The 24,309-nt window shown below is 36.6% G+C and overlaps 1 protein-coding gene across 9 annotated transcripts in view; it reads right to left on the bottom strand.

The window, feature by feature from the left end:
• The window catches only part of TCF12 (transcription factor 12), a 175,572-nt gene that overhangs the window by 116,872 nt on the left and 34,391 nt on the right, over positions 1-24,309 (bottom strand). For all 9 annotated transcript variants that reach the window (XM_072871703.1, XM_072871701.1, XM_072871698.1 and 6 more), the window contains exons 4-5: positions 10,386-10,459; positions 6,571-6,639 (exon numbers count right to left, since the gene is read on the bottom strand). In XM_072871703.1, coding sequence (XP_072727804.1) covers positions 6,571-6,639; positions 10,386-10,459 — 143 coding nt within the window. The remainder of the gene's footprint in view (positions 1-6,570; positions 6,640-10,385; positions 10,460-24,309) is intronic.

Below are 24,309 nucleotides of genomic sequence, written 5' to 3'. Positions count from 1 at the left end.
GGCCTCCCTGTTCCACTGTTCATTGCACTCGTTCCAGGGTTTCCGTATGATTCATCCTCTCCCTTTTGCCTCCACTTCAAAAACATAAAACTATTGTCCCTTAGTAATTATTTTCTGAAGTCACAGCAGGATTTGTCCGTGCATAAGCAAAACTGTACTCCTGACCCCAACTCAAGTTGTGGGGTTTTTTGTTTTGTTTTTAAATAATCACAACATCCTATTTCCACTTCAGGGTAAAATTTGAAAAATGAAGGAGACACTGTAACTTCGTGGCACATGATTTTCCCACGCATTTATTGACTTCATGGAATAACTTCTTCCTGTAAGGTTAACTACTCCACAGCATTTTATTTGCTCAAGTCCACTAAACTAGAAAAAACAGGCTTTTTTTTCCTTTGTTTCTCCTCCCTTATCCCCAAGCCCTCTCCTACACAAGTCCCTGGGAATAGACCAAAATCAGACCCAGTTGTGGCTCATAACCAAGCAGACAGATCAATAAGTGGGTATTTGCATACATAGTTCAATTATCACCTTTAAACTTAAGATATTAAAATTCCACTAAAATGAATGGTTGACTTCAGTTTGACGTGGCTACAGACCAAAAGACTAAATTTAATGAATGCTGCTTCCGATTCCTTGAGTATTATAGTTTGGCTGACATTAACTAACAAATATTAATTGTTTGAAACTCAGGAATACTGAGGTCCCTTACAAGCTAAATTTGGCTATGATCATATGAATCAGGCAACAGTCATCTAAATGACTAATGTGTAAATGAACGACAGTGAATCTACAGCTAAAATCCACTTTATTTTGGATTATCTGCCTCTCCAAACTAGTCTGAGAGTTCTGAAGACAAACAAGACAGAAAAAACACAAGGGGGGGAAGTGGGGAGAGAAAGCAAGATGCAGAGGCAGTGAGAGACAGACGGACAGACCCAGAGAGACTGACTACACCTGGGAACACTGTGGTGAGTCACTGACAGAAGATGAGACAAGAAGGTCTGGGCAAGAGCCGTACCAAGGTGTCCTAGCTAATTTAAAAGATTATAGATTATGTGATCATGTATGCTTCTAGAAATAAACAACCATTTTGTTTTGGAAAGAGTATTTTCAGTCATTGAATCTACGTATTTGTCAATGGCTGCTAGAGGAAAGACTACAGAGCCAAAACCTGGCTAGGTCTATTGAACACACAGATCAGGAAGAACCTTGCAAAAATGAAGGTAAGCTAAAAATAAATCCAGAGAAGAGTACTCTTCCTTTTTGCCTTGAGGATCACCTGCACTATATTAATTTATCTTAACTGAACACCAAGAAACACATTGTCATGGGTCATGGTACAACTCCATTTAAATCACTACAGTCTTGCAGCAAACTATTAATTGGGAACAATGTTGTTTCCAAACAGTGACCAAAATGATTTTACAAAATATTCACCTGAGAAGAACAGGGAAAGACACCGCAAGACAGCAAGATGTATACGTTCCCAAGTATACTTCTGACAAAAAGTACTAAAGAAGCACAGAGATCCACACGGCTGTATTTTAAGAATTCAGTCTACCATTTGTCTGAAAACTTACTTTCAGGTTATTTATACGTAGACTCTTAGCTCAGATGTTGCAACTATACTTGACCATATTTTGTAATTCTATGGACCAGAGAGATGTGCACAGAGACTTTTCTGTAAGGAAATGGGGAATTATCAGATAAGTCAGTTTGTGGCTGAACATAATTAATCAACAATGTATAAACTTCCTATGCAACCAAAAAAAAAATCCAACCAACTGGCATTATGATCAAAAACTAAAATGAAAAGCAGCTTCTTAAATAACCAAATATTTTCTAACACAACCAATAATAAATGCATCCAGCAACCTGCTTTTCTCTGGTGTAACAGTACCAACATCCTCTGTAAGGACAACACATAGATCTGTCACAGGTCAAACAGAAAATTACCTTAACTTTCTAAACAAGGAAAAATGGAGAGGGGGGGCAACATGGACAGAAGGGAGCAGACGGACAATGATGGGAGACTCCGCACACTCCTTAGACCATTTCATCCATATTACTATCAGTTGCCTGCTACAATCCAAAAGTTACGAGACCAAGCTGAAGACCCGTCTGATGTGCCAGGAAACAAACTCCTCTCCCAGGCACACTCCATGCATGCCATCTCCCAGCCTGTTGAGAACAGGCAGTACTTCAACCCCATCTCGCTTTATTGTGCAAGAAACTTGTATAAAAATAATAAACAGAGGAATGAATACAGTTAGCTGATGGAGATCACCCAACTGCACCAGAAACACTGAGTTGTACACTTTCTAGTTTTAATTCTGATTCCTTTTCACTATCAGCAAGTTTTAACCTTCCACTACAATATCCTAAAGACAGAAACGTAGCTTTATATGTTACTTGGTCACCTGCTACACAGGGGGGGAAAAAGCAGATATCACTACCCCAAATGTCAGGTATTACTGGGAAAAGTCAAGAGAGCTTTCACAAGTACCCTCCAAGTGTCACCATAAGTTACGTGCTTTGTAACAGAGCTCTAAAAATATTCATTATCTTATTTCCACACATCAAGTTGAAATAGATTAAAACTATGTGTGCAGGAATGCAATATGAGAACAACTGAAACCACAGGTTTTTTATTTATTTTTAACCTGGTAGAGCTTTGGAAGGGGAAGGGGGACATAACACTTGAAACAAGGAATGTATTTTGAAATCATTTTTTCCAGTTCTAAATCAATTTCCAGGAAGTTAAGTTAGTGAATGATGAATCTGGTTTTAAACAGCTAAACTCAATGGCCAATTACACCTCTCTCAACTCTTGTGAGAAAAATATCAACATGATATATAATGGGACAATTCCCTGGCCACATGGAAAACTAATTTGTGGAAACTAAACAGATTCCAATGCTAATTTCAATATGATAGGTAGCTGCAATAAAACCAAACAACAACAAAACACCAAAACCCCCACCCTTTTCCAATATAGCTCATATGACTGAAACCAGATTTTTCTAGCTCTTATCTAAGCTATAAACCAGGAAATAAAATAATACAAGTATAGCCAACATACTAACAATAAATGCTTAAAGACAATACTTCAAAACCTAACTAAAGCATTCAGAATGTAAATATCAGAACTTGCTTTGAAAAGTGCTGCTCACAAATCAAATTACAAAGTAAGCTGCATTTACTAAAGTGTCCTGTGCACTGAATATGGGATATTTGATTTTGGCTTTGATTTCACACTGAATCATCCACTTACTTATAGAATACATCAGGAAAAGCAAATAACCAGCAGAAGAACCACCAAACAACTTCCCTCCCCCGCATAAAAAACAAAACAAAAAAAAAAGGACAAAAAGGACACAAATACAACAGACTTGATAACACTTACTGTATTTCTGTGTCCCTCTTGTCTTGTTTTGCTATTTAACAGCTTCCTTTCTTGTTATGTACCTGAGATTAAGAGGTATAAAATACTATTTCAAAACCTGCTATCTCATTACTATTTTTTTGACTTCTTCGCAAATTAAAAGTACTACTGATGGTAGGCGGGGGAAAAGAATAGTTTGGGTATATAGTATTTCAGGTTCCAATTCATGTCTGAGTATCTTACATACAATAGAGGGCATAACCTGTTGACAACCTGTTCACTGATGCTACAAAACCATCTAAATCTAGCAGCGGTATCTTGATCAGTTCAACTCTGGCTTCAAGTAGATATATAGCAGAGTTACGTAAATGAAAAGGAGGATAAACTGCATACTCAGTACTGAAGCTAGATTCCATGTTAAATCAGGTCAAAATGTACACTCACAACTTTTAGTGCTATAAACATGCTGGAAGATACTTAAAACACCCACAGTTCAGATTTTGGAAGAAAAATACCTCAGCTAATTTATACTAAATTTTTAACAGTTAAAATTATTATATGTATATATATAAAAGCGCTATCCAACAAGGAGATGTCTCATGAAAAATAATTTTAGATTTGCTTGATTTGGAGACAGCAATCTAAACAGATTAAAAACTAACTTGCTCCTTTTATTGCAAAGACATGTTACAACAAAATCAAAACAATGAAAGAAAACCTCACAGAGCATTATTCTTCATGAAATAAAAGCAACCATTAGCCACACCACAATAAAAACTACGGTAGAAAAATGTTTCATTAAAAGACAATGCTTATCCCAAAAAAGTGATTATACCAATTTGTTGCTACATTATGAGTATAAATTACAACTCCCAAATAAAGTGGGAAAGCTAAAAAGTTCAGAAGCATCTCACAACAGGAAGACAAAACTTTCAAGTGCTATAGGGTAATATATTATTGTGCAGCAAACATGCTACTTGGTTCAAGTACCTCAGAATTTGCTTCGAAGAGCTCAGTACACCAAGGCTTTCAAAAAGCAGCTTTACAGTCCTCTGCAACATACACTAAGAGCCAGTTACCCTTCTAATGCAAGGGATTATGAACACATGCAAAAATATCTCTAGCTCTATATCACTCAACTTGCATACATTAATCAGAAGATATTCACTGAAAAACCACCACTGTTGCACATATAGAAGTAAAAGGAAGATTGGAGAGTTGGAAGAAAAACAAGCACCACAAGAGATGGAAAATTTTGACACAGTATTCTATATGGACTTCAGTATAATCATTCATGAACAAGGGAGACCATCAGCACTTCAGAGAATTCCACTGGCTTTCTAATTACCATTCCTGAGTTATTCCTCTAAAAAATAAAGCTTTCCTAATTTTTTCTCTCCCCCCCTCCCGCAATAGATATATTTTCAAATGATTCATTTTTCTAACAAAACATTTGGCCTATACAAAAGAGATTTTGCACACAGAAGTCACTGATGTCTCAATTTGTACCTTTTCACAAATTTAATATTGTCACAGCCAATTCTAATACAAATACCCACTGCTCTTTCAGTGTTAGAACACTATTTAACATTATTATGTAATGAAAAAACAAGGCTCATATATAAGGTTTTCTCAAGCCTGCAGTGATTGTCAGCCTTCCATGTTAGCTCAAAACACTACTGAAATAAGAATATTTTCGCTTTTAATAAGGTATTACCAGAGACTCTTAAAATAAACTAAACTGCTATGGGATGTGAGAGAAGGAGCTTTTGTGAATTAATTACTGAGCAAAAGATTAAAATACATAAACAAACACCCCGCCCCAAGCACAGGAATATAAGTCCAGTTTTCACAGTGAAAAGTTACCAATGTGTTTTCCCCACTTCCCCAAAAAACTGTACTCAGACCAACATTCTTCAACAATTCCATGAATAAATCAAAAAGAGTGGGTGAACAAAGACATAGTAAAGTTCACCGATAACAAAAAACATTTTAAAATAATCCTAACTAAATGTTAGCACAGAGTTGCAAAGCAGGTTCTCCATGAAATTGGCAATAAAACAGCAGATAAAATTTGGGGTAAATAAATACAAAGGAAACGTTAAAAAAATAACTCAATGTCATAACAATGTGGTAACTACTGTACAATGTAAGAAAAAACATCTCTTTTTTTCTACACAGTTTTTGAAACAGTATCACTGCAGAGCTCAGTGACAGTCAAAAAAATGCAAGACTTAGTAATGAGTAGGAAAGGAACAGAGCATGACAGTATCATTATGTCATGCAGAAATTGATGGTATACCCTCATCTTGACTAGTGCATGCAGCTGTAATCACCCTAACTCTAAGTTATACAGAAGAAGCAGAAAGATTCAGGGAATGGCACCAAGAACTAACCACAGGTTAGGAGAAGTTACTATACAAGCAGAGACCAATAGATTACAATTCTTCAGTTTCATTGAGAAGAGACATACAAGTGGCATATAAAATAAAGATCTTTGTGGAAAAAAGAAAATTATGAAGTACATCAGTAACAACCAATTGTTACTATTCAGAACACGGGAACATGGTGGAAATCACTGGTCAGCACACTTAAGACAAAAACATCAATATTTTTGCCACAAAACACTTGTCATTATTGCCAAAACTGTAATCAAAGTCAGAAAAATTCACAACTCACAGAGAACAAGTCCACAATAGCTATAAGAACAATGTCCAAAAGCTCGGCTCTGTCCAGAAAATCTCCTAAACCCCTAAGTGCTGGGCTTTGCTGGGAGAGTACGACAGTAAAGGTGGCAAGATATTTGCCTTATACTTACACTCTTTCCTTAAGCATCATTGCTGGACACAATCAGACCACCTATACTAACCTGAACAGATCTTCAGCAGGAGTTGGGAAAGGAAGATCTCCTTTAGCCAGTCTTCCACCATCTTATTTAATTAGCCTTTAACAAGTACGCACTTAACTATCACCAAATTCCAATTCTATTTAACTGAAAATTGCTTATCTTTATGTACCTTTGGAAATTCCAGCCAATACTGGACCAACAATTTAAATTCTTAAATAATTTGGTCACTGTTTTGTGACCTTTAAAAGAAAACTCTGGTAGCAGGCTGCATGCAGATTTAAAAAAAAAATAATTAAAAAAAATCACACACAAGATAAAAAAAAATAAGTGGTACCTCTTGAGGTTTCAACTTTTCTATGTCTGTGGAGAGTTCTGAGCTTTTTCCATGAAGACTGCCATTCTCCTGTAAACAGGCAAGTAGTAAGAACAATTAGGACACAAATAACATTCCATATTGAAATTATGGGAAAAAGCACTAGATTTTGAAGTTAAAGATGAACATGTAAGACAATTATAACTTATTTAAACTCTGTATGTTAATCACCACAAGGAATAACCTAGGAATGTAAAAGGCTAAGTGTATCATTTGCCCTGCCTCCTGAGAAACTCTGATCTATAGTCTTACGATACAGACCCACACACTCATTTTAGCTCTTCCTCAGAGTCATCTGATCTGGCAGCATATGAAGTAGTAGTCAGAACCTATCTTTATTCAAAATTCTGAACCAGTAGTTTAATTTGTCTCATTAGTTGAAAGAAAACCAAAAAATAAGGACCATACGTCTTAGCCAAAATTTATGCATGCAAACTTGATTTAGACTGGTAAATGAAGTCTAGTGGTTTTTCAGTGATTTCAATGCAGAAGAGAACTTCCTTTGTTCTACTTTTTTGCAGAACATCATGGCCATGGGATGAATTAATTTGTGCTTCTTAACCATTACCAATTCTATATACAGACAGCATATATTTCTAGTGTTCATCACTTTTTTGGGGAAAACACAGGAATGGAGTTTTCCTGTAAAAGGAATTCAGTTTTCTTTAGAAGAAAACTGTTGTCATTTAAATTACATCCCAGACAACCATTCTTCATGGCTTCATGCAGGGCCTCTAGAGAAATTTGGTTTTTTTCTCCTCCCACTATCAAATTTTTAGGTGTATTGAAGGCCTGGGCAAAGATCTATATTCATCAGCCAAACCCTATGAATTCCTTTGGACAGCCACTTCACATCAATTCTGCATAATATCTACCCCAACCCTATGGGAAAGGCCTTCCTTATTCCTCAGCGCATGAAGATGATATACTACATAAAACCAAGGAGATGCACATGTTTTGTTATCTTTCAAAGCCTAGCACCAGAGGTTGACACCTCCTAAGACACCCCAACAACAGCAGGCTCTCAGGAAAATCGAAACCTACCAGCATCCACTACCTGGTCAGTGATCCTGTCAGGAACTGCTACTGCACCGATGCTTCAGGACTGTGAAGCCAACAGCTCACAGCTACTAAGCTGACCCCATGGAAAAATCTTACAGGCAGTCTAATGTCACATGCTGTGCTAACATGAGAATTGTTCTTAAATTGATATAATTTAGCAGGTTTTCCAAAAAGAAAGTTAGTATAGGAAGACAATTGTAAAAATATTCAACTTAGAATAATCTTTCACTAGAATTTAGGGCTATTGGTTTCCCCCCCCCCCCCCCCCCCCCCCCATGACTTCTGCTGCCTTTAGACAAAAAAAAAAATCCCCTATTGAAGTGAAGAAAACTTTACCACCTCAACACTACAGGAACAAATTTAAAAAAAAAAAAAAGAGAATGCAAAACATACAAAACATTGTTTTGGGAGACAGAGGGAAGAGGAACATGATTGCTTCATTTTTAGCCTATAAATCAAGAAAGTTTGTATGCAAATATTCGGTCTTCTGTTCTAAATTTTATACTGATGCACACAAAGCCATACTAATAAATAAAATAAATAAATCTATATGTGAGTATTTTCAAAGTCTCTAACTTTCCAAAAAAATCAGACGGCATTAACTGCTAATTCTCTAAAATTAAACATACTTTATCACGTATTTAGCTTGAATTAAGAAAAACCTGTTAAAACAGTATGCTCCAGTTTAAACAAAAATGAACATAATTTCTTTAAAAAAAACCCAACAAAAACAAAACAAAAAACCCCATCTGTAAATAATTGGTAAATTATTGCTGTAAATAATTGGTGCTTCAGAATGAACTCTCAGTATCATCTCAAATTACTAGCATGTAAAAGAAAAATCCTCTGCACTTAGCCAGCAGAGGAAGAAATACTTCAGTAACATTATGGGGATAGATTCCATTAACTCTTAACAATATATTCAGTTTGGCTAGAGTCCAACTGGCTTTAGCTGAAACTGTCCTAACATAAATTATGATTCAGCAGGAATTGTTTGCTGGGAGGATAAATGTCTTTTTTTCCTGTCTGTCTTGCCCTTTTTTTTTTTTTTTTAATGTAAACAATTTTAAGTCCAAGTTACAATTGCTGAGGGGAGAGGGACACCTGACATGTATAAGAATTTATTATCTCTCTTTTTCCTGAAGCCTTCCATAGGGCTCAAGACAAACCTACATTTTCATTTGCTTTTCTTAATGATACACCCAAATAGCACCAACCTCTTCCTATGATTCTAACTTCTGCCTTCACTAACATCTGCCTTTATTACCAACTTTAGGGTATAATGGTCTAATTTGTGGAAGGTTTGATTCTTGACCAATGTTTAAATTTCCTAGTCATGATCTTCAGTTATAGGAGGAAAAAGAAAAAAAAACAAAAAAACACAACAACACAAAAACCCCACACACAAAACACAAACCCAAACAACAAACCAAAAAAAAAAAATTTAAGACCAACACACCAGACACCCTGACTTTACATTATTGGAATGTTAGCTGGCTGATCCTCTAACACTAAGAAAAAAAAAAGTGATTAATACAGCTATGCAGACGATGAATAACAAGTTCAAATTCCAGTTAGGTCAGCTTAACTCATGATTGATTAAAATTGATCAGCAACATCATAAATGAATGTCAAAATACCAAACATTTACAATAAGAATATGAGTTACTTAAAGCTGCGTAACAAGACTCCATTTCAAATGTAGAAAAGGCATCTAAAGGCTGGGCTTCATGCCTCAAATTACTCAGGATGTTTTAAAAGATTGTCTAATTTCTATGTTGCACAGAAATACTTCTGCAACCCATAAAGTTCTTCTGCCTTTTTATTATAATTTATTTACCAAAGATCAATGGAAAAATTAGGACTTCATGATAAATCTTTCTAATGCTCTCTTCCAAAGTCAGACAGAGGTTTTAATATCCAGTGAGCTGGACAAGACCTTGCAGTCTACCCACTTCATTCCACAGCAAGAGAAAGCTGCAAAGGTGCAAGAGCTAACACAGCTCTCTGGCTCAAGGGTACTGAAATCAGAACAGATTATTTAACCTAGGCCCATTAGTTATGCTGTGTATTTCTAGTAATTAATTCATTAGGTAGTTAGCTCATTGGCTTTTTAGGGAGTAGATATTCACAAAAATAAAATTGAGTAGATGAAAGGGAATGTGATTTACTAAGGGGAAAGCTTTCTTTTGACCATTGAGTTGGATTTTAAAAAGGCAACGTTATTTTAGGATATTAGAGACTATCAAAAACCTTTAGCTCAATAAGCAGGATGGATGAAGCTGTAACTGGAACAGGAGGAAGGTATTTAAAAAGAGAAGCCTCTCTCCAGCATCATGACACAGCACATACTATAGCTGGCTAACGTTAATGGAGAGGCAAGCATTCCCTACACTTTGCCAATAAATCTGCTCCTGAATAAGTAACGTGACTTCTATTTTCGTTTTCTGACCATAAGGTAAATAAAACTCATGCTCATCATTCAAGTATACAGTTATGTATGGTTTATTTTCATAAATTCTTAACCTATGTATTTTTCAGCCTTAGAAATCTGAATCACTATTGCAGCATATCAAAGTGATTAAAGTCTCTAAAAGATGCTAATCTGTGTATTTAAAGGAGCTTACCCTTCAAAAACATTGCCAAATCATCTGCTGATTTTCATTGTACATTCCCATAAGCTTTCATTATGAATTATTATGTGGGAACCTTACCCTTGAAGATTCATATGAAGGACTTGGCTGACTGCTTGTTCCCCAGGATGTGGCACCTGTTCGCTCATCCATACCTAGCAATAAAAAGAAAAATACAGACCTATAAGAAAAGATAGCAAAAGCATAATGTTCTCTGATGCAACCTGAAACCAAATTCATCTGCTTCCATACACTTAAAGCAAATTCATCCACTTCCGTATACTTAAAGCAGTATTTCTAAAAACAAAACTTAAGATGAACAGTTTCCTTGTTAATGAAGCTGGCTACAAAGCAACCTACTCATTTGGACACCTGCAGCTGCTGAAAACAGAAGCATAAAAAGTTAAGACGATTTGCCAATCTGCAGTGTCTGCCCTACCCAATCCATAAGAAATTAGCATGAGTAACAAAACAAGCACAATGATGTTAGCCTGGCTTTTTGCACAGCCTGACTTATCCTGCATCTTAAGCACTGAATATTGCAGCACATACTGTGAAACATATACTTGTTATTTACTCTTTGCTCTCACGTCTTGCTTAAGTATTGTAAAGTGTGCAAAATTATTTCCCCTACTTGGTCTTTACATGACATGCAAGATATTTTAGCATAAGGGGGGAAAAAGGCAAGACAGACTGGTTATATTTCAATGGCTTTAAAAAAACCCACAGAGACTCATGGTGTCTGCCCTACTAAAACAGCAATCTTTTTTAACTCTGTAACGGTTCTTTTAGAATCAGTTCCCTTTATGCAAATCCAGGTTACAGCTCAAAAGAGAAAGAGGAAGGAAAAAATAGGGAGATCTTTAAACTCAGTATCAGAATATATATCCCATGTATTATCCAGCTGACAATTAGAAATACTGTTGCCACCACATTCTTCAATTACTTTCTATTCAAAGTTAATTGGCGAAACCATCTTTAAACCACATTCCAAAACAACTAATTTCAAAAGTACCTGAATTCCTATAGCCAACTCATTCATATAGGATAAGGTTACTATTCTAGTAATTAAGTTCCTGATTATCTATATCACAAGATTTTTATTTTTTTTTAAACAGGTGGAACACTTCCATCCTAAATTGAGGACTTCCATGCACTTTGGCCTACAAAACACAACTCAATAGTTCCCTGTCACCCAAACTTCTCTCATAAAGAGTTTTGATATAGAGCATAAATTCTGTATGTGATGTATGGTATAAACTATTTATGAAGCTTTATAATGTCACAATTTATAAATAAGAACTAAGTGTCACAATTTATAAATAAGAGGAGAGTGCAAGTTACTCCATGCAATCATCCCTAAAACCTAACTTTATATTGCAACTATAAAATTTTCATGCATATATCTCAGACTGGCCACACTACAAAATAAAATGCAAGGAAATACTGTAAATAACTACATATAGAGTAATAGTATTCTAATCATTATTTCCTTAAGAAATGTGTTTTATGAAGCTACAAAACACTGTTTTGATAAAGACAGCCTGCAGAAGGCATGTTAAACTGAAAGTACTGTACAATCACCCAGGTAAAAACTATAGACACCTTTTGTATACTGCAGGAAAAATCCTCAAGGCTGGAGAACACTCTTTAAAAACCCAAAACCACCACTATATTGAGCCAGCAGTTTGTGGAAGTTTGCTGCATTTTGCAGCTGACAGCATTGTTGTTGTTTCATTGTAACTGGTCCAGGAGCTGAGTAAAAAGTCGTGGCTGGCACTGACAAAGGCAAAAGTAATCTTTTGGCACAACTGACTCTTTTCTGCCAGAAACAACAGCGCTAGTAATCCAGTGATTATCATAACAAGTCTTCCATTGCTTTAGAGAGACACATATGGGGGGGGGGGGGGGGGAGATATCTTCGGAAAGCCTCTCTCTTTGGGGGGGGGGGAGGAGAAAAGAACAATATCTTACTGCAAGACAAAGTCTTTGCGAAAGCCTAAGACACAGTACATTATATCAACCCATTTAGGAAATATGTCAGGAGATAATGGTTATGCATAGAGTGTTTAGATGCATGACCCCTAATCAGTAAAACATGCTACTCATTTAAAAATCTGAGTCAGACGGACATAAGGACTTATGTTAAGGTTCTGCTAAGTCAGCATATGTATAGCTAAAAAATCTCATATTTTAATTCTACCATTTGAATTATGCAAATAAATTGTTTAAAGAAACCACTCTAAAAAAAATGTAACAGTTTAAGAAGGGGAGGAAAGCTAATTTCTAAATAGTTCCCAGAATTCTTTTGTCTAAAAAAAGCCCAGTATGGTTAGCTAGAGTAGTCAGGAGTATCAGCACACTTCCTTTTTTCGGCCAGGTGTCTTTTTCCTCCTTTTCATGCAGCAGTTTTTCTTTTCTTACAAGCCCAAAACAGGCTTGCATCTAGACCTACCCTTTAATCAGAATTTGCACACGAGGCACATGCATTCACACTTGAGAAACTCCTTGAAGGCTGTGAGGAAGAATTTAATACACTGCATACAGAACCCCGGCACTCTGACTTACTGCTGCTTGACATCTGGATTTGACTTGGCACAACACCCCTGCTGCCCTCAGTCCCCATCAACATAGCACATGCCAAACGAGCAGAGAACCGGCTAGCCAACAATGCTCAACCAGGAAATTAGATACGTGTCTACGATGGTGCTCAAGGAATCTGTTCTGGTTTGTACACTAATGTTTTTTCCACCAATGACAGATGAAAAACAACCAAATGCTGCAAAAGACAAAGACCCAGACAAACTCTAGCAGACTGGGCACAAACAAACAACACATACTTCAATACAGCCAAAGGTAGTTCTATATGAATGAGCCAGGAGCTTAAGATACACCTTCCAGATGGGAGGAAAGCCTGAAGTGGGGAACACACAGTAAGAAAGAACCCAGGAGTCATCTATGGTAATAAATTCAATAAAGTCTTAAAGAAAAAGTGTCATCAAAAGGGTTCAAGCGTTTTCCTGGGAAACGCAAAACAGAATGGGGGAACCAGAGGGATCATCACCTTCATATAACCCCTTCCACAAAGAAACGCAGTGTTCAATTCCAGTATCCACTAATTCATCATGGATGTTAGAGGGCACAGGAAAGCTGTGACAGTTAGCAGAGCACTGAAAAACATGCTGCGCAGGGAAAGGCTGCAGTATCTCAATCTGTTTAGGCAATGCAAAAAAGGGGGAAATTCAACAACTGCGTGTTATAAAGGTCTAATAACACAGATACACACAGTCAGGCAGATAGTAGTATAACAAGGTTCTACCCCCACTTCCTTTTTTTAGTAGGCATTGAGGATGGAAAGTAATTGAAACGATTCATGAGTAGATTTCATAGTTCTCAATCAAAATCGGCTACTTCTATAGCAGATACGCTGTAGTTTACCTACAGAGTAATTCAGTAAGTTTGACCTTTGTTTGAGCGGATTCAGCTGGCAGCCTGTGGCTGCTTCTGGCTCACGCAGCACCTCTGCCACACTCACTACTGCTGTCCCAGGGAGGACCAGCAGGATATCACCCCCGCCCTCGGCCAGCCGCGCAGACAGAGCACAGCCCAAATCCGGGACCCCGGCCAGGCTGCAGGAAAGGCTGAGTGTTCCTCACCTCGGGAAGATCGGGCCAAGCAGTCACGAGGATGCTTTCTGGCTTTATGCATTGAATTCTAAAAAGGCTTTGCTTAATGTCACTTTTAAGACAGTGCTGCGAGCAGTTCAAGCTCTTCTAGAAGAAAAGCTGAAGAAACCTGTTGCCTTATTACTTCAACATATGTATTCATTCTGAAGAAACAGGTCCAAACATTCATCTAATAAAAAAATTGGATCTTACAATCAAACTGAAATGAAAGTTGTTGTTCTCGCTGGTATAAGACAAAGATGTCCATATTTAAAACTTATTTCAAGAGACACAGGCTCTAATGTTCGTGTAAACAAGATAATATACTTTATAGGGTTACCATCTGCTATGATGTTGATCAAATAAATGATCTGACAAAAAAAATAACATTATAGATTGTTATACTAGGTACTCAAGGTATGAGTTTCTACCTTTTATAGCTTCTTTATCCAATTTTGTTTCAGAGTAATGATATTCCTTCAGATAAGATCCAACAACTGAAATCAATTGCAAAAAAACCTAGAGCACAAACCATAACAGTGCTGATTGTATTTTGCATCTTAGACACCCAAACAAATCAATCTACCATTTTACCCTATATTGCAAAGGTCTATTGTGAAGTATGATGCAAGTTATTACCTACAATTATACGTTAGGTCTAGACTTTCTAGTAAGGGGATGCAAACAGAAATATTATTTGATGGAGAAATACTCTCTCAATTAAAAAATTTTACATTTCAATAGGTTAAGACTAGTTCTCAGTCTCTTCTTGTTGGTTCCAAATAGAAAGTATTTTTCATTTTATAGTAGACTTAATATTTTTAATAACATAATAAAATCATTTATCTTCTAACAAAGTACCTGAAATTTGCAAGTCAGATAAAAAAGTAAAGACAAGATATAGTTCCACACGTTTATTACCGGGGCAGTGGAGGCGGGGGAACACTCAAAACCAAAAGCAGCTTTGACAATAGGTGTCATGTGGTGGGCTTAAAATATACAAAGCTAAGGGCATTAATCAAATTGAGAAGAGAAATGAAACCCAGGCAACCTATCAACAGTCTAACCACCTAAGTGCCATTGGGATAAATTCAGATGCAACATTATAATTAGGTAAAAGACAAACCACTTTCATGTCAAACTATATAAATAGAGGGCTTTCTCTCCACCCACCCCATGCCCCCAAAGGAAAGGCATGGGGAAGTACTTCAAGCGTGGGAAAAAAAACCCCCAATCTCCTGAGAAACTTTAAATCTCAATCCATACTGTTTCTTGGAGAATGTAGCAATTGCCTTACAGCATATGGATACAAAGTTCCCCCCTCCCATCCCTCCGGATCAAAAAGGAAAGTTCCTCTCCAGTAACAGAATTGCTTATTAGAGGCACTAGTGGGAGTAGCAGAGCAGTATCCCTTTTTGTACCTTTTGCTCCAGAGAAGATTAATGGAAGTCCTATGGATGTGTCACAGAAACACTATCTTGAGCCCGAGCTGTCTGGTACAAACTCTGGACTCCACAATTCCTTCAGGAAACTTCCCGAGATAATTTTATTAAATTGCATTATGCTGCTCACTCTCCTCCCTGTACTGAGCCACAGAGTCGCAGATTGAACACTTAATCCATCGTGTGGTCTAAAAGAGAGATTTCTCCTGGGCTTAACTGTTAGTTTCAACATCCTTCCCCACCTGCCCAGTCAGGTTTATAACCATGAGAGTTGAGGAACCAACCTCTAATAGCAGACATTTAAAAGCGCAACGAAGCGCTGCAGGGATTGAAGCCACCCTGAGGAGGCATTGGTTATCTCGATTATTGCCCATAAAACACTAGCTTCCCTCTGAATATTTTTCTGTGCAAAGATCAGTTGGTAAGATCTGTTTGAAATATCAACAGTGATTATTAATAGTAGTAAATAAATTAATTTGCACTTTTGAAACATTGTTTATCCTGGAGAATCCTGGAACACAATTATCTGACATAGCAAAGAATAAACACCTGCTATGCCAGTTATTGTGGAAATTATTTTAAGAATAGGCAACAAGATATGCTATACAAAGTTAATTTCTTTCCCCAGAATAAGCAATCATAATTAAAACTTCAGTAGAACAAAATTATTCAAATAGGAGGAATGTACAGCAAGTACACGATTTGCCTGGGCAATAACCAAAACTGAGACCAAAATTAGTATTGACAGGTGTTAAAAGTTAGTTGTAACCTAAAACATATCAGCAAATTGAATTCTCTCTTTATGGAAAGCTGTTTAAAATCTATACTTTCATACAGAAAATGATTTTTAAGAACAGTATTTTCTCAGGTCAGAATACAACTTTAGGGTGTACACTTGAAGAACTTTTTCTAATAAAAAATACATTCTATAAAGTCAGAGGAAAATGGAAAAAAATCATGCTGGTTCAGGAAAATTGATGAAAAGCTTTAATTTGTTTTAACAGTGTCTATTAACACCAAAAGTCAGTACCAGTAAGACAGTTCCTGTATAACCATCAAGTATGTTTTAGATTTGTTTCCACTCATTATCTAAATATAATTTGCTATTAAAAAAAGGCAATTACTACTTTTAACTTAATTTCACAAACAATCCTATTCATTTCTTGTAATAAGGCCTATGCATTCCCTAAGAACACCAACATTAGGTTATTAATTCCTGTAATAGCAGTGCTATTACAGAAATGTCAGAAGTTACCTGCTTCTCTTTCCTCATATTCTCTGCTTCCTAGACTCTAAATCACGTCACTGAACACACCAAGTGACCCAGCATGACCTGGACGCTTTAAATACAATACAACGTGCTCAAAATAAAATTGGAACTGGCATTTCCCACCCAAACTGGCATTTCCCACCCAAACTGTACTAAACCAGAAAACTGCACATTGCCATCTTGCCAGAAAAGGTACATCAGGTACAGTTCAAAGAGGAGAGCATATTTACAATACCTTATGTAATATGCTGTATGCAATACATTTATTATTTGTGTATGTTTATTCAGACAGTTCAAGCATAAGCTAACGATGAAAATTATAAAAATTACCATTTAAACTAGTTTGTTTTTTTTTTTTTTTAAAAAAGGGGGAATTTCCTTACAAATCCACAGAGGTGCTCAGAGCACTACACGGTAAAGCTATTTTCTGCCCCTGAAAAAAAAAATATTCCCCTTATTAATACAGGCTTTATTATTCCATCCAATTTAAGGTTAAAATTCTAAAAGAAAAATTAAAATGCTAATCTTCATGGATTATATCCTGTATATAAATAATATTTACATGTGCGTGCACACAGAGTATATTTTGAAACCTCCCTGGTTACAAATGTGAATAAAGCAAACCAGCTTAGAGACCAAGCCTTTAGCAGGGATACAACCCAGAGCTTTTATTCACATGCAGACACACACACAGTTAAACTGCTATTAAATTGCATCATGCTGCTTATTCTCCTCTCTGTATTGAACCATGAAGTATCAGATTGAACAGCTCTAACAAGCAAGTCTCAACCCTGTGATATTAGCTATCATAATAATCCATTCTACTGGCAAATTTTCCTGTGGTTACTTCAGTTATGACTCAACAGCTTTATATAACCACACACTTTAAAATACATATATATTTATATATACACACCAAATCAAGGCCAGTGTCACAAGACTGCACACACCAGGCCAAAAATATTAAAATATAGCCTCACAGTCAACAGCTACTGTTACCAACTGTATTACAACAGTACAGAAAAATGCCAATTCAGGCACCAGCACACAATACAATCTGAGTTACACAGTGGGTAACTGAGGTGCTAACTCTCATGAGCAAAGAAAACACTGCAAGTGTGACAGCTTTTCTAACAATGTGTCTAAAAATGTTAAGAAAAAGTGCTTTCAGTCATTTACTATATCACAACATGTCCAGCAAACTTTGACCCTCTTGAAAACAAACTTCAAGATCAACCTGAGGTCAGTATCCATTCATGGTGTTGACAACTGTCATGCATCTTTATACACATACAATTAAAATTACCCAATTGCAACAAATTAAAAGTACTTTGGTGATATTTAGAAGATCATTAATGCATTAACTAACACTCAAACCTTTTAAGGAAAAAGAGACCCTCTGACATACCAAGCAGTTTAAGAGCAGAAAAAAAAAAAGAGCTGAAAAAATACATTTGTGAGAAACAAATATTTTGAATTTCTGTGTTCATGTAGGTGAACCAGAGGAGAAATGAAGTATCAGACAAAAACCTTGCATCTTAGTGAGCCAGGATTTTGAGCTTTAAGTAAAATGGCAAGTATAGTATACAGTATAGCCAAGGAAATGCCAATGCAATTCCACGTTTACACTTCTATGACTGGAAACAAAGATATTTACAGATGTGCAGTCAAGATCATGGAAGTCTGAGTCTGATCTTCAGAAGATCTAGACCAAGCGTTTCCTAAAAACATGTGGAAGAAAACCTATACTTTGCTAAGGTACACGGTATCTCTGCATCAGATTCTTCGCTACCCTACACTACTGAAATCTGAAGTCTACCTATTAACAGCACCATGGCATCACACATTAAAACAACAATACACTAACATCTTACGTTTTTCATAAAAGAAAGCATGCAGAGTACAAAGAAGTTTGAAAGGTTTTCAGGTTTACCTCTAGGCAGACATATTTTTAAAAAGAAGATTTCTTACGATTACTTGTTCTAAAGAGCACATTGAACTGACTCACCCACAGGATTGAACTCTCATTACTGAACAAAGCAGAAGTTACACATCAGGGGTTGTGTGAACATAAGTTCTTTGTAAGAGAATTCTGGCTCTTTCAATTCAGCTGGGGAAAAGTGTCTATCACATGAACACGTCAGCATTAAACATCATCTTTTAACTCTAAAAACAAAGTTTATCTGTTCAGTATTTAAACAGGGAAGAATGCTTAATGTATAAATGCAAGCACTGCACATCTGTTCATCTAAGCCAGAGATGTGGTAGGCTAGCTCTAAGTTACACGTGAAAAAACAATAGAACAAATATAGCAAATGTTGACTTAGGTAATTATTACAACCTGGCTCACTTATCTCCTCTCCTCTTTTGCCAAAAATCAAGAAAAAAACCTCCATACTTCTTCATTTTCATTCAATAAAGAAGCTTTTGCAAAGAAGCTTCACCATTTGCCCTGCAGCACAATGAAGTGCCCTGCTGGTTTGTTCAAGGGAAAGATAGCACCTATTCCCTCAGTAAAAAAGTTGCCTAGAGCAAATGTATTTTCTTCTATTATTTTAGGCATGGGAAAAAAAAAAAAGGTTTAAACTATTAAAAACTTCCAAGAAGCATCTCTACCTGCATCTATACAGTCAAGAATTTGAGCTGATGGAAGTTAGCATTAGCCTGCAATATCAAGGATTACTTTTTCCAGCATGCATTTTGGACTAACTAGTGCTTCCCCCTCCATAAGCTATCTGAAATGTAGTAAAGCTCTTGCCAGATGTTCTCCTTTTGCGGAGGCCCAAAACCAACAGTTGTCAGTAATTCCATTACTTCCAAAAGTCATAGCCAGAATCCAGTCTGAACAAATGATGGAGATCTGGCACAGCCTGCGCTGCCAACAGGGCCCTCAGACACCTTAAAAAAACCCAATAAACACAAACAAACAAAAAACCCAAGAAACCTTTCTTTCTTTATCGAGACATTTCTTCCAACCACTTCTTTTGACAGAGATTTTATTGGTATTTTTGAGCCTCATTCTCAAAGTAAGAAAACATTACATTCTCTGTCAAAGGAGAGAAATCTGTCTAAATTTCCCAGATATCATTATATCTGCCCAAATATTTGCTGAATCTAGCTCCTTGCTGCCTGGGCTGTTAGCTGCCTGCTGAGTCAGGCAGGCAGGCTTTGTGTTGACAGCTCCCTTAAGCGTGAGTGGCAGTAAATGATGGTGCGCCCACAATGCTGGAAAGCTGATATGATACAGTTCAGTCTCCTACATCAACAAACGAGGTGGAAGGAAGATTGCTGCCTGATGTTAACAGGCCTTGCACTAATACATAGCAGTACTTCAGCAGCAACTGAGGTGTCTGAGGGAGCCTAGTTTACCTTCAATCCCCAAAAACATTTGTTTCAGTTCATTAGGTGTTCCCACTCTTTCCCTTTATTTAAAAGAAAGGCTGTTCTTCCCTTTGAACCAAGATGTCTCACCACAGCTCGCTGAAGTAATAAGTTGCCTCATGCCTGTATTCACTAGTTTCTTCCTTCATAAGCAAAAGGTATTAGCTGACATACTAATTTCTGCTGCACTTCAGGATCATATGCGTTTTAACATTCTTCTGCTAGTATATCCATGTTGTTACAGCTTATAAATCTGGGAAGATTACCTTCCAGCAACAAAATTACACCTTCCAGGATCAGTAACACAGAGGTAGCAACCCTAGAGTAGTCAAGACTCCCTGTTCAGCACTACAGTATTTAAATGATGAAGAATAATTACAACAGCTTAACATTGCTAATTTAGCAGAAACATCCAACTATCCCGAAAAGAATTTTAAGTAATATTACACTAACTAAAAAAATTACTTATTTTTCTATTCCAGAAAATAACTACTAAATCTGGCAGGATCTGAGTCTGGTGGAAATGAGTCCGGAAATACTACATTTGCTAGCGAAGATGTTGAGATTTCTCCAACTTTACTTCTTAACCAAAAGACGACTGTTTTTTCCTGTTTGAAGACTTGACTGCTCTTCCTTCTATTTCTTCTGCTAGCTTTTCATTTAATACTCCATAGTCTGGTTGGACTGCATAACATTTTTCCTTGGCTTAAATCCTAAATATCACACTTTTTACAGAAATGTGAGTTTTCAATGCTTTTCTTGTAACAAGTGTTACATGAGCTAAAACACTCTTAATAAAATGCACTTAGAAACCATACACACTTCAGAAGCAGAACTTTGATGGAAAAGTTAGAACTGGAATTTATATTCAAGTAACCCCGTTGTAAATTGCCTTCGTTCTCTAACAACATTACAGCTGGAACTGACATACCCATTGCTGTTAACAAAGTGCACTCAGGCCTTTTTTTTTTTCTTTTTTTTTTTTTAATGAGGACTTTGAATAAACAAAAAAATTTGCTGCTGCTTCTCAAAGTAGGCTGTTACAGCAGTTCTGTAGGTTGTAGCTAGCAAATGCTGAAAGCCAATAAAATGCAGTAGACAGTCTTTCTGTGGTGAAAAGCACCCTTACCTGGTAATTATCCTTTCTACAATAATAATACAGTATTAAACACTTCCAAACATTAACTTGAATAGTCTATAGTAAAAAAGCAAGCAGCAATCAATAACTAATTATTTTTTTTAAATTCCTCCTCCCATGATGTTTTAAAAGTCTCTCCTTCTACAAAAGCATCAAATAGTCTCAGAACTTCATTCCTATAAAACTTACACCTTAAAATTAAGAACAGGTTTCTAGGGATATTTAATGAGAACACAGAAGCTAATGATTTTACATTAAAATTAGGACAAATCCTGGAAGTTTAATGTTACAGGTGAGTAAGAACAAGAAGCGGAAGGATACGAAGAGCCTTCGATTCCCTAGCACTGCAGAGAGCTGGTCACCGCCAGCCCTGCCAGCCCAGGTTCCAGCAGACCTGGTAGCCAACGTGCAAGCTACAGCAGTACAAAATCTCCTCATGCAAAGTAAGCCTTCAAACAGGCAAGCAACATTTACCAACTCCTCACAAGGGATTTTGATGCAGGAACCATTGCCAGACAACAGCTTATGAGTCAAGTTTTATGTATGCAAACACAAGCCTATCTCACTAACAACTACGGGCTGGCTGCCACCCAAAGGAGGCCATCCTGCTTCCCTTAACGCTTCACTGTCCCCGCTGCCCATAGCCCAGCTTTTATGTCTTCCTCCCTCATACTAGCACCAGTGTTTTGTAGGGTCCTGCAGTAAACCAGTTCAGGAAGAAACTAGTAGAAAACGGAACCATAAAAAAACCCCTTGTTGGTTTCTGGCCAGATTAGCTCACAGAAGTATTTTAATACCGGGACAGAAGAACACCAGTGTTGGCAGAAAGGAAGGGGAGAGCACGAGAACCAGACAAGGCCAAAGTCAGGGTTGCGTGAAGGGTCAGGGAAGCCAGCCCATCACTTTTCAAGCATTTGCTAGCTCTAAGACTGGCTATATTTTAAAAACATAGTGATTTCTTCAGGGGAAAAAAAAAGAAAAGAAAAAAAAAAAGACATCACTGTGTGGTGATGCATAAGATCCTGCAGTCTACTTTGGGACTACTGGTTTTATTGGACCATTGATATTATGCCAGTGTGTGAGAAAAATAACTGAATAAATCCATGTTTGAATTACATCAAACACCAACAAGCCTCATAAAATCTTAAAAATATTGAGTCTGCTCAGTGTTAGGGTAGAAACAGGTTACCAGGAAGTTCAACACTGCCAGAACGCTCACACACATACTTTATTGTTCATTTGCTAGAATTTTAGCCAAAATTTAAAGGAAGAGTAAATTACTTCAAAGTAAATGGCAACAAAACCCAGGAGTTTTCCTTCCCTTTGTTTCTTCTGTAATTAAAAAGACAAAAAGAAAGAATCTTTATTTTAAAAAAATTTTAAGTACGCTTTGAATTTCAGCCAAAGAAGTCTTGGCTTCCCTGTGCCAATTAAGTTGGTTCTATAAAATACTATAGCTCATTTTCTCTTTTGTATTTTAGAATCTTAAGCATTGCCAAAACAAGCCAATTTAAACATATTGCCTCTCTGGGTGGTGACTTTAAGTTTAAATTTTGTTGGCCTTAAATCCTGCATTCGGTTCTCTTTATGTCAACTGCTTTTAGCTCTGGCAACAGCTTTCAGATTTTGCTTTACTTTGTACTTTACTTTCTCATACTCCAACATGATGAAATTTGTGTAAGTGCCCAGCTTTCCTCAGCCATCAAAAATAAAATGTTACCGTTTATACAGATTATCAAATAATTTTAACAGAAGACAGACTCTTCACATTGTTAAATACGTAAAATAACAAAGATGAAAAAAACAAGTTTCTGCCTTTTTGAAAGAGACAACCATGACTCAGTATTTGGGAAATAATTTATTATATTCCAATCACAAATAATATTATTACCCTTCAACATACTATTATGTAAGCGTTTTGCAGATCACACTTTGTGAAAGAGTAATAAGGCACCAAGTGTCCCTTCACATGCCAATTTATGTGTGAAGGATTACTGACATAGGTTCAGAAGAAAAACATCAACCTTCCCTCCCAGATGTAAGACAGCATTCTGAAGATTCACACATGTAATAGGGCAATTCAGAATAAACATCACATAGAGCTCCACAACACATGTTTACGTGGACTAAAAATGCACAGCATATTCCTTCAGAAAAGGCTGGCCCACATACTTTTAAGAAAATTAAGAAATACTTGTAAATTGAAGTGAATTCATAACCAAACACTCTTCACCTGAATTCAAACAAATGTGATACGCTCACATAACTGAAGGGCTATAATAGATGACATTCGTATCTTTTGTGCCCATTCCACAGACGCACATGGGATTTCCCTGACAGCCAAACCAACACAATTACTTCACTGAATTTTCACAAGTGATATGAAAGACCAGTGAATTAAACAAATACACATTAAGGCACATGGCAGGATGCATGTGAAACAAATGTAAAAATTCAAGTACAATGAGCTCCAGTAGCAACTCTGTTCTACTTCACTGCACATATCTTAAGATGTAAAGCTTATATTTAAAAGGTCACACAAAGGAAGTAAACATGCACATCACTCAGGTATATATATGCAATTTGGACTTTAAAAAAATTCTGTGTACATCACCGATTACAATATGAACTTTACATTAGAGAATACACATTGTCGTTAGGATTTTACTCCTTGCTTGGCTTTTCTTTTAAAAAAGCAAGAAATAAATCTGAAGCCACTTCGTTTTACATTTTCAAGTTCACTGTTGAATTATTAAATATCAGGGGCATTTGAGTAAGATATATATTCTTAACCAATTATCAAGAAACCGTAACGTTGTATACGCTTCAGCCCCTAAGATCTCTTTAGCGTAGTTTTCATTTTCCTAAAGGACTCGGAGTAATGCTGAATCTGTTATGGAAGAAACAAGAGAAAACTAAAAAAATACTATGAAATATTACACTAAAAAGAAAACAGAATAACAGTCAAAAAAACCCATGGAGAAACAATCTATACCTGTTTTTATTAAAAAAGGTTCAAAGTGAACAAAAACTTCACACGTGGTGGGGCCTCTTAAGATCTGTGAAGCCTCTAAGTTATCCGAGGACTAATTAGGTTTTTAAGAAGTCT

The sequence above is a fragment of the Ciconia boyciana genome, chromosome 8 (genome assembly GCF_034638445.1).
Source record: "Ciconia boyciana chromosome 8, ASM3463844v1, whole genome shotgun sequence".
NCBI classification, from domain to species: Eukaryota; Metazoa; Chordata; class Aves; order Ciconiiformes; family Ciconiidae; genus Ciconia; species Ciconia boyciana.
The sequence above is the reverse complement of the archived record's forward strand: the minus strand, read 5'-3'. Positions and strand labels throughout refer to the sequence as shown.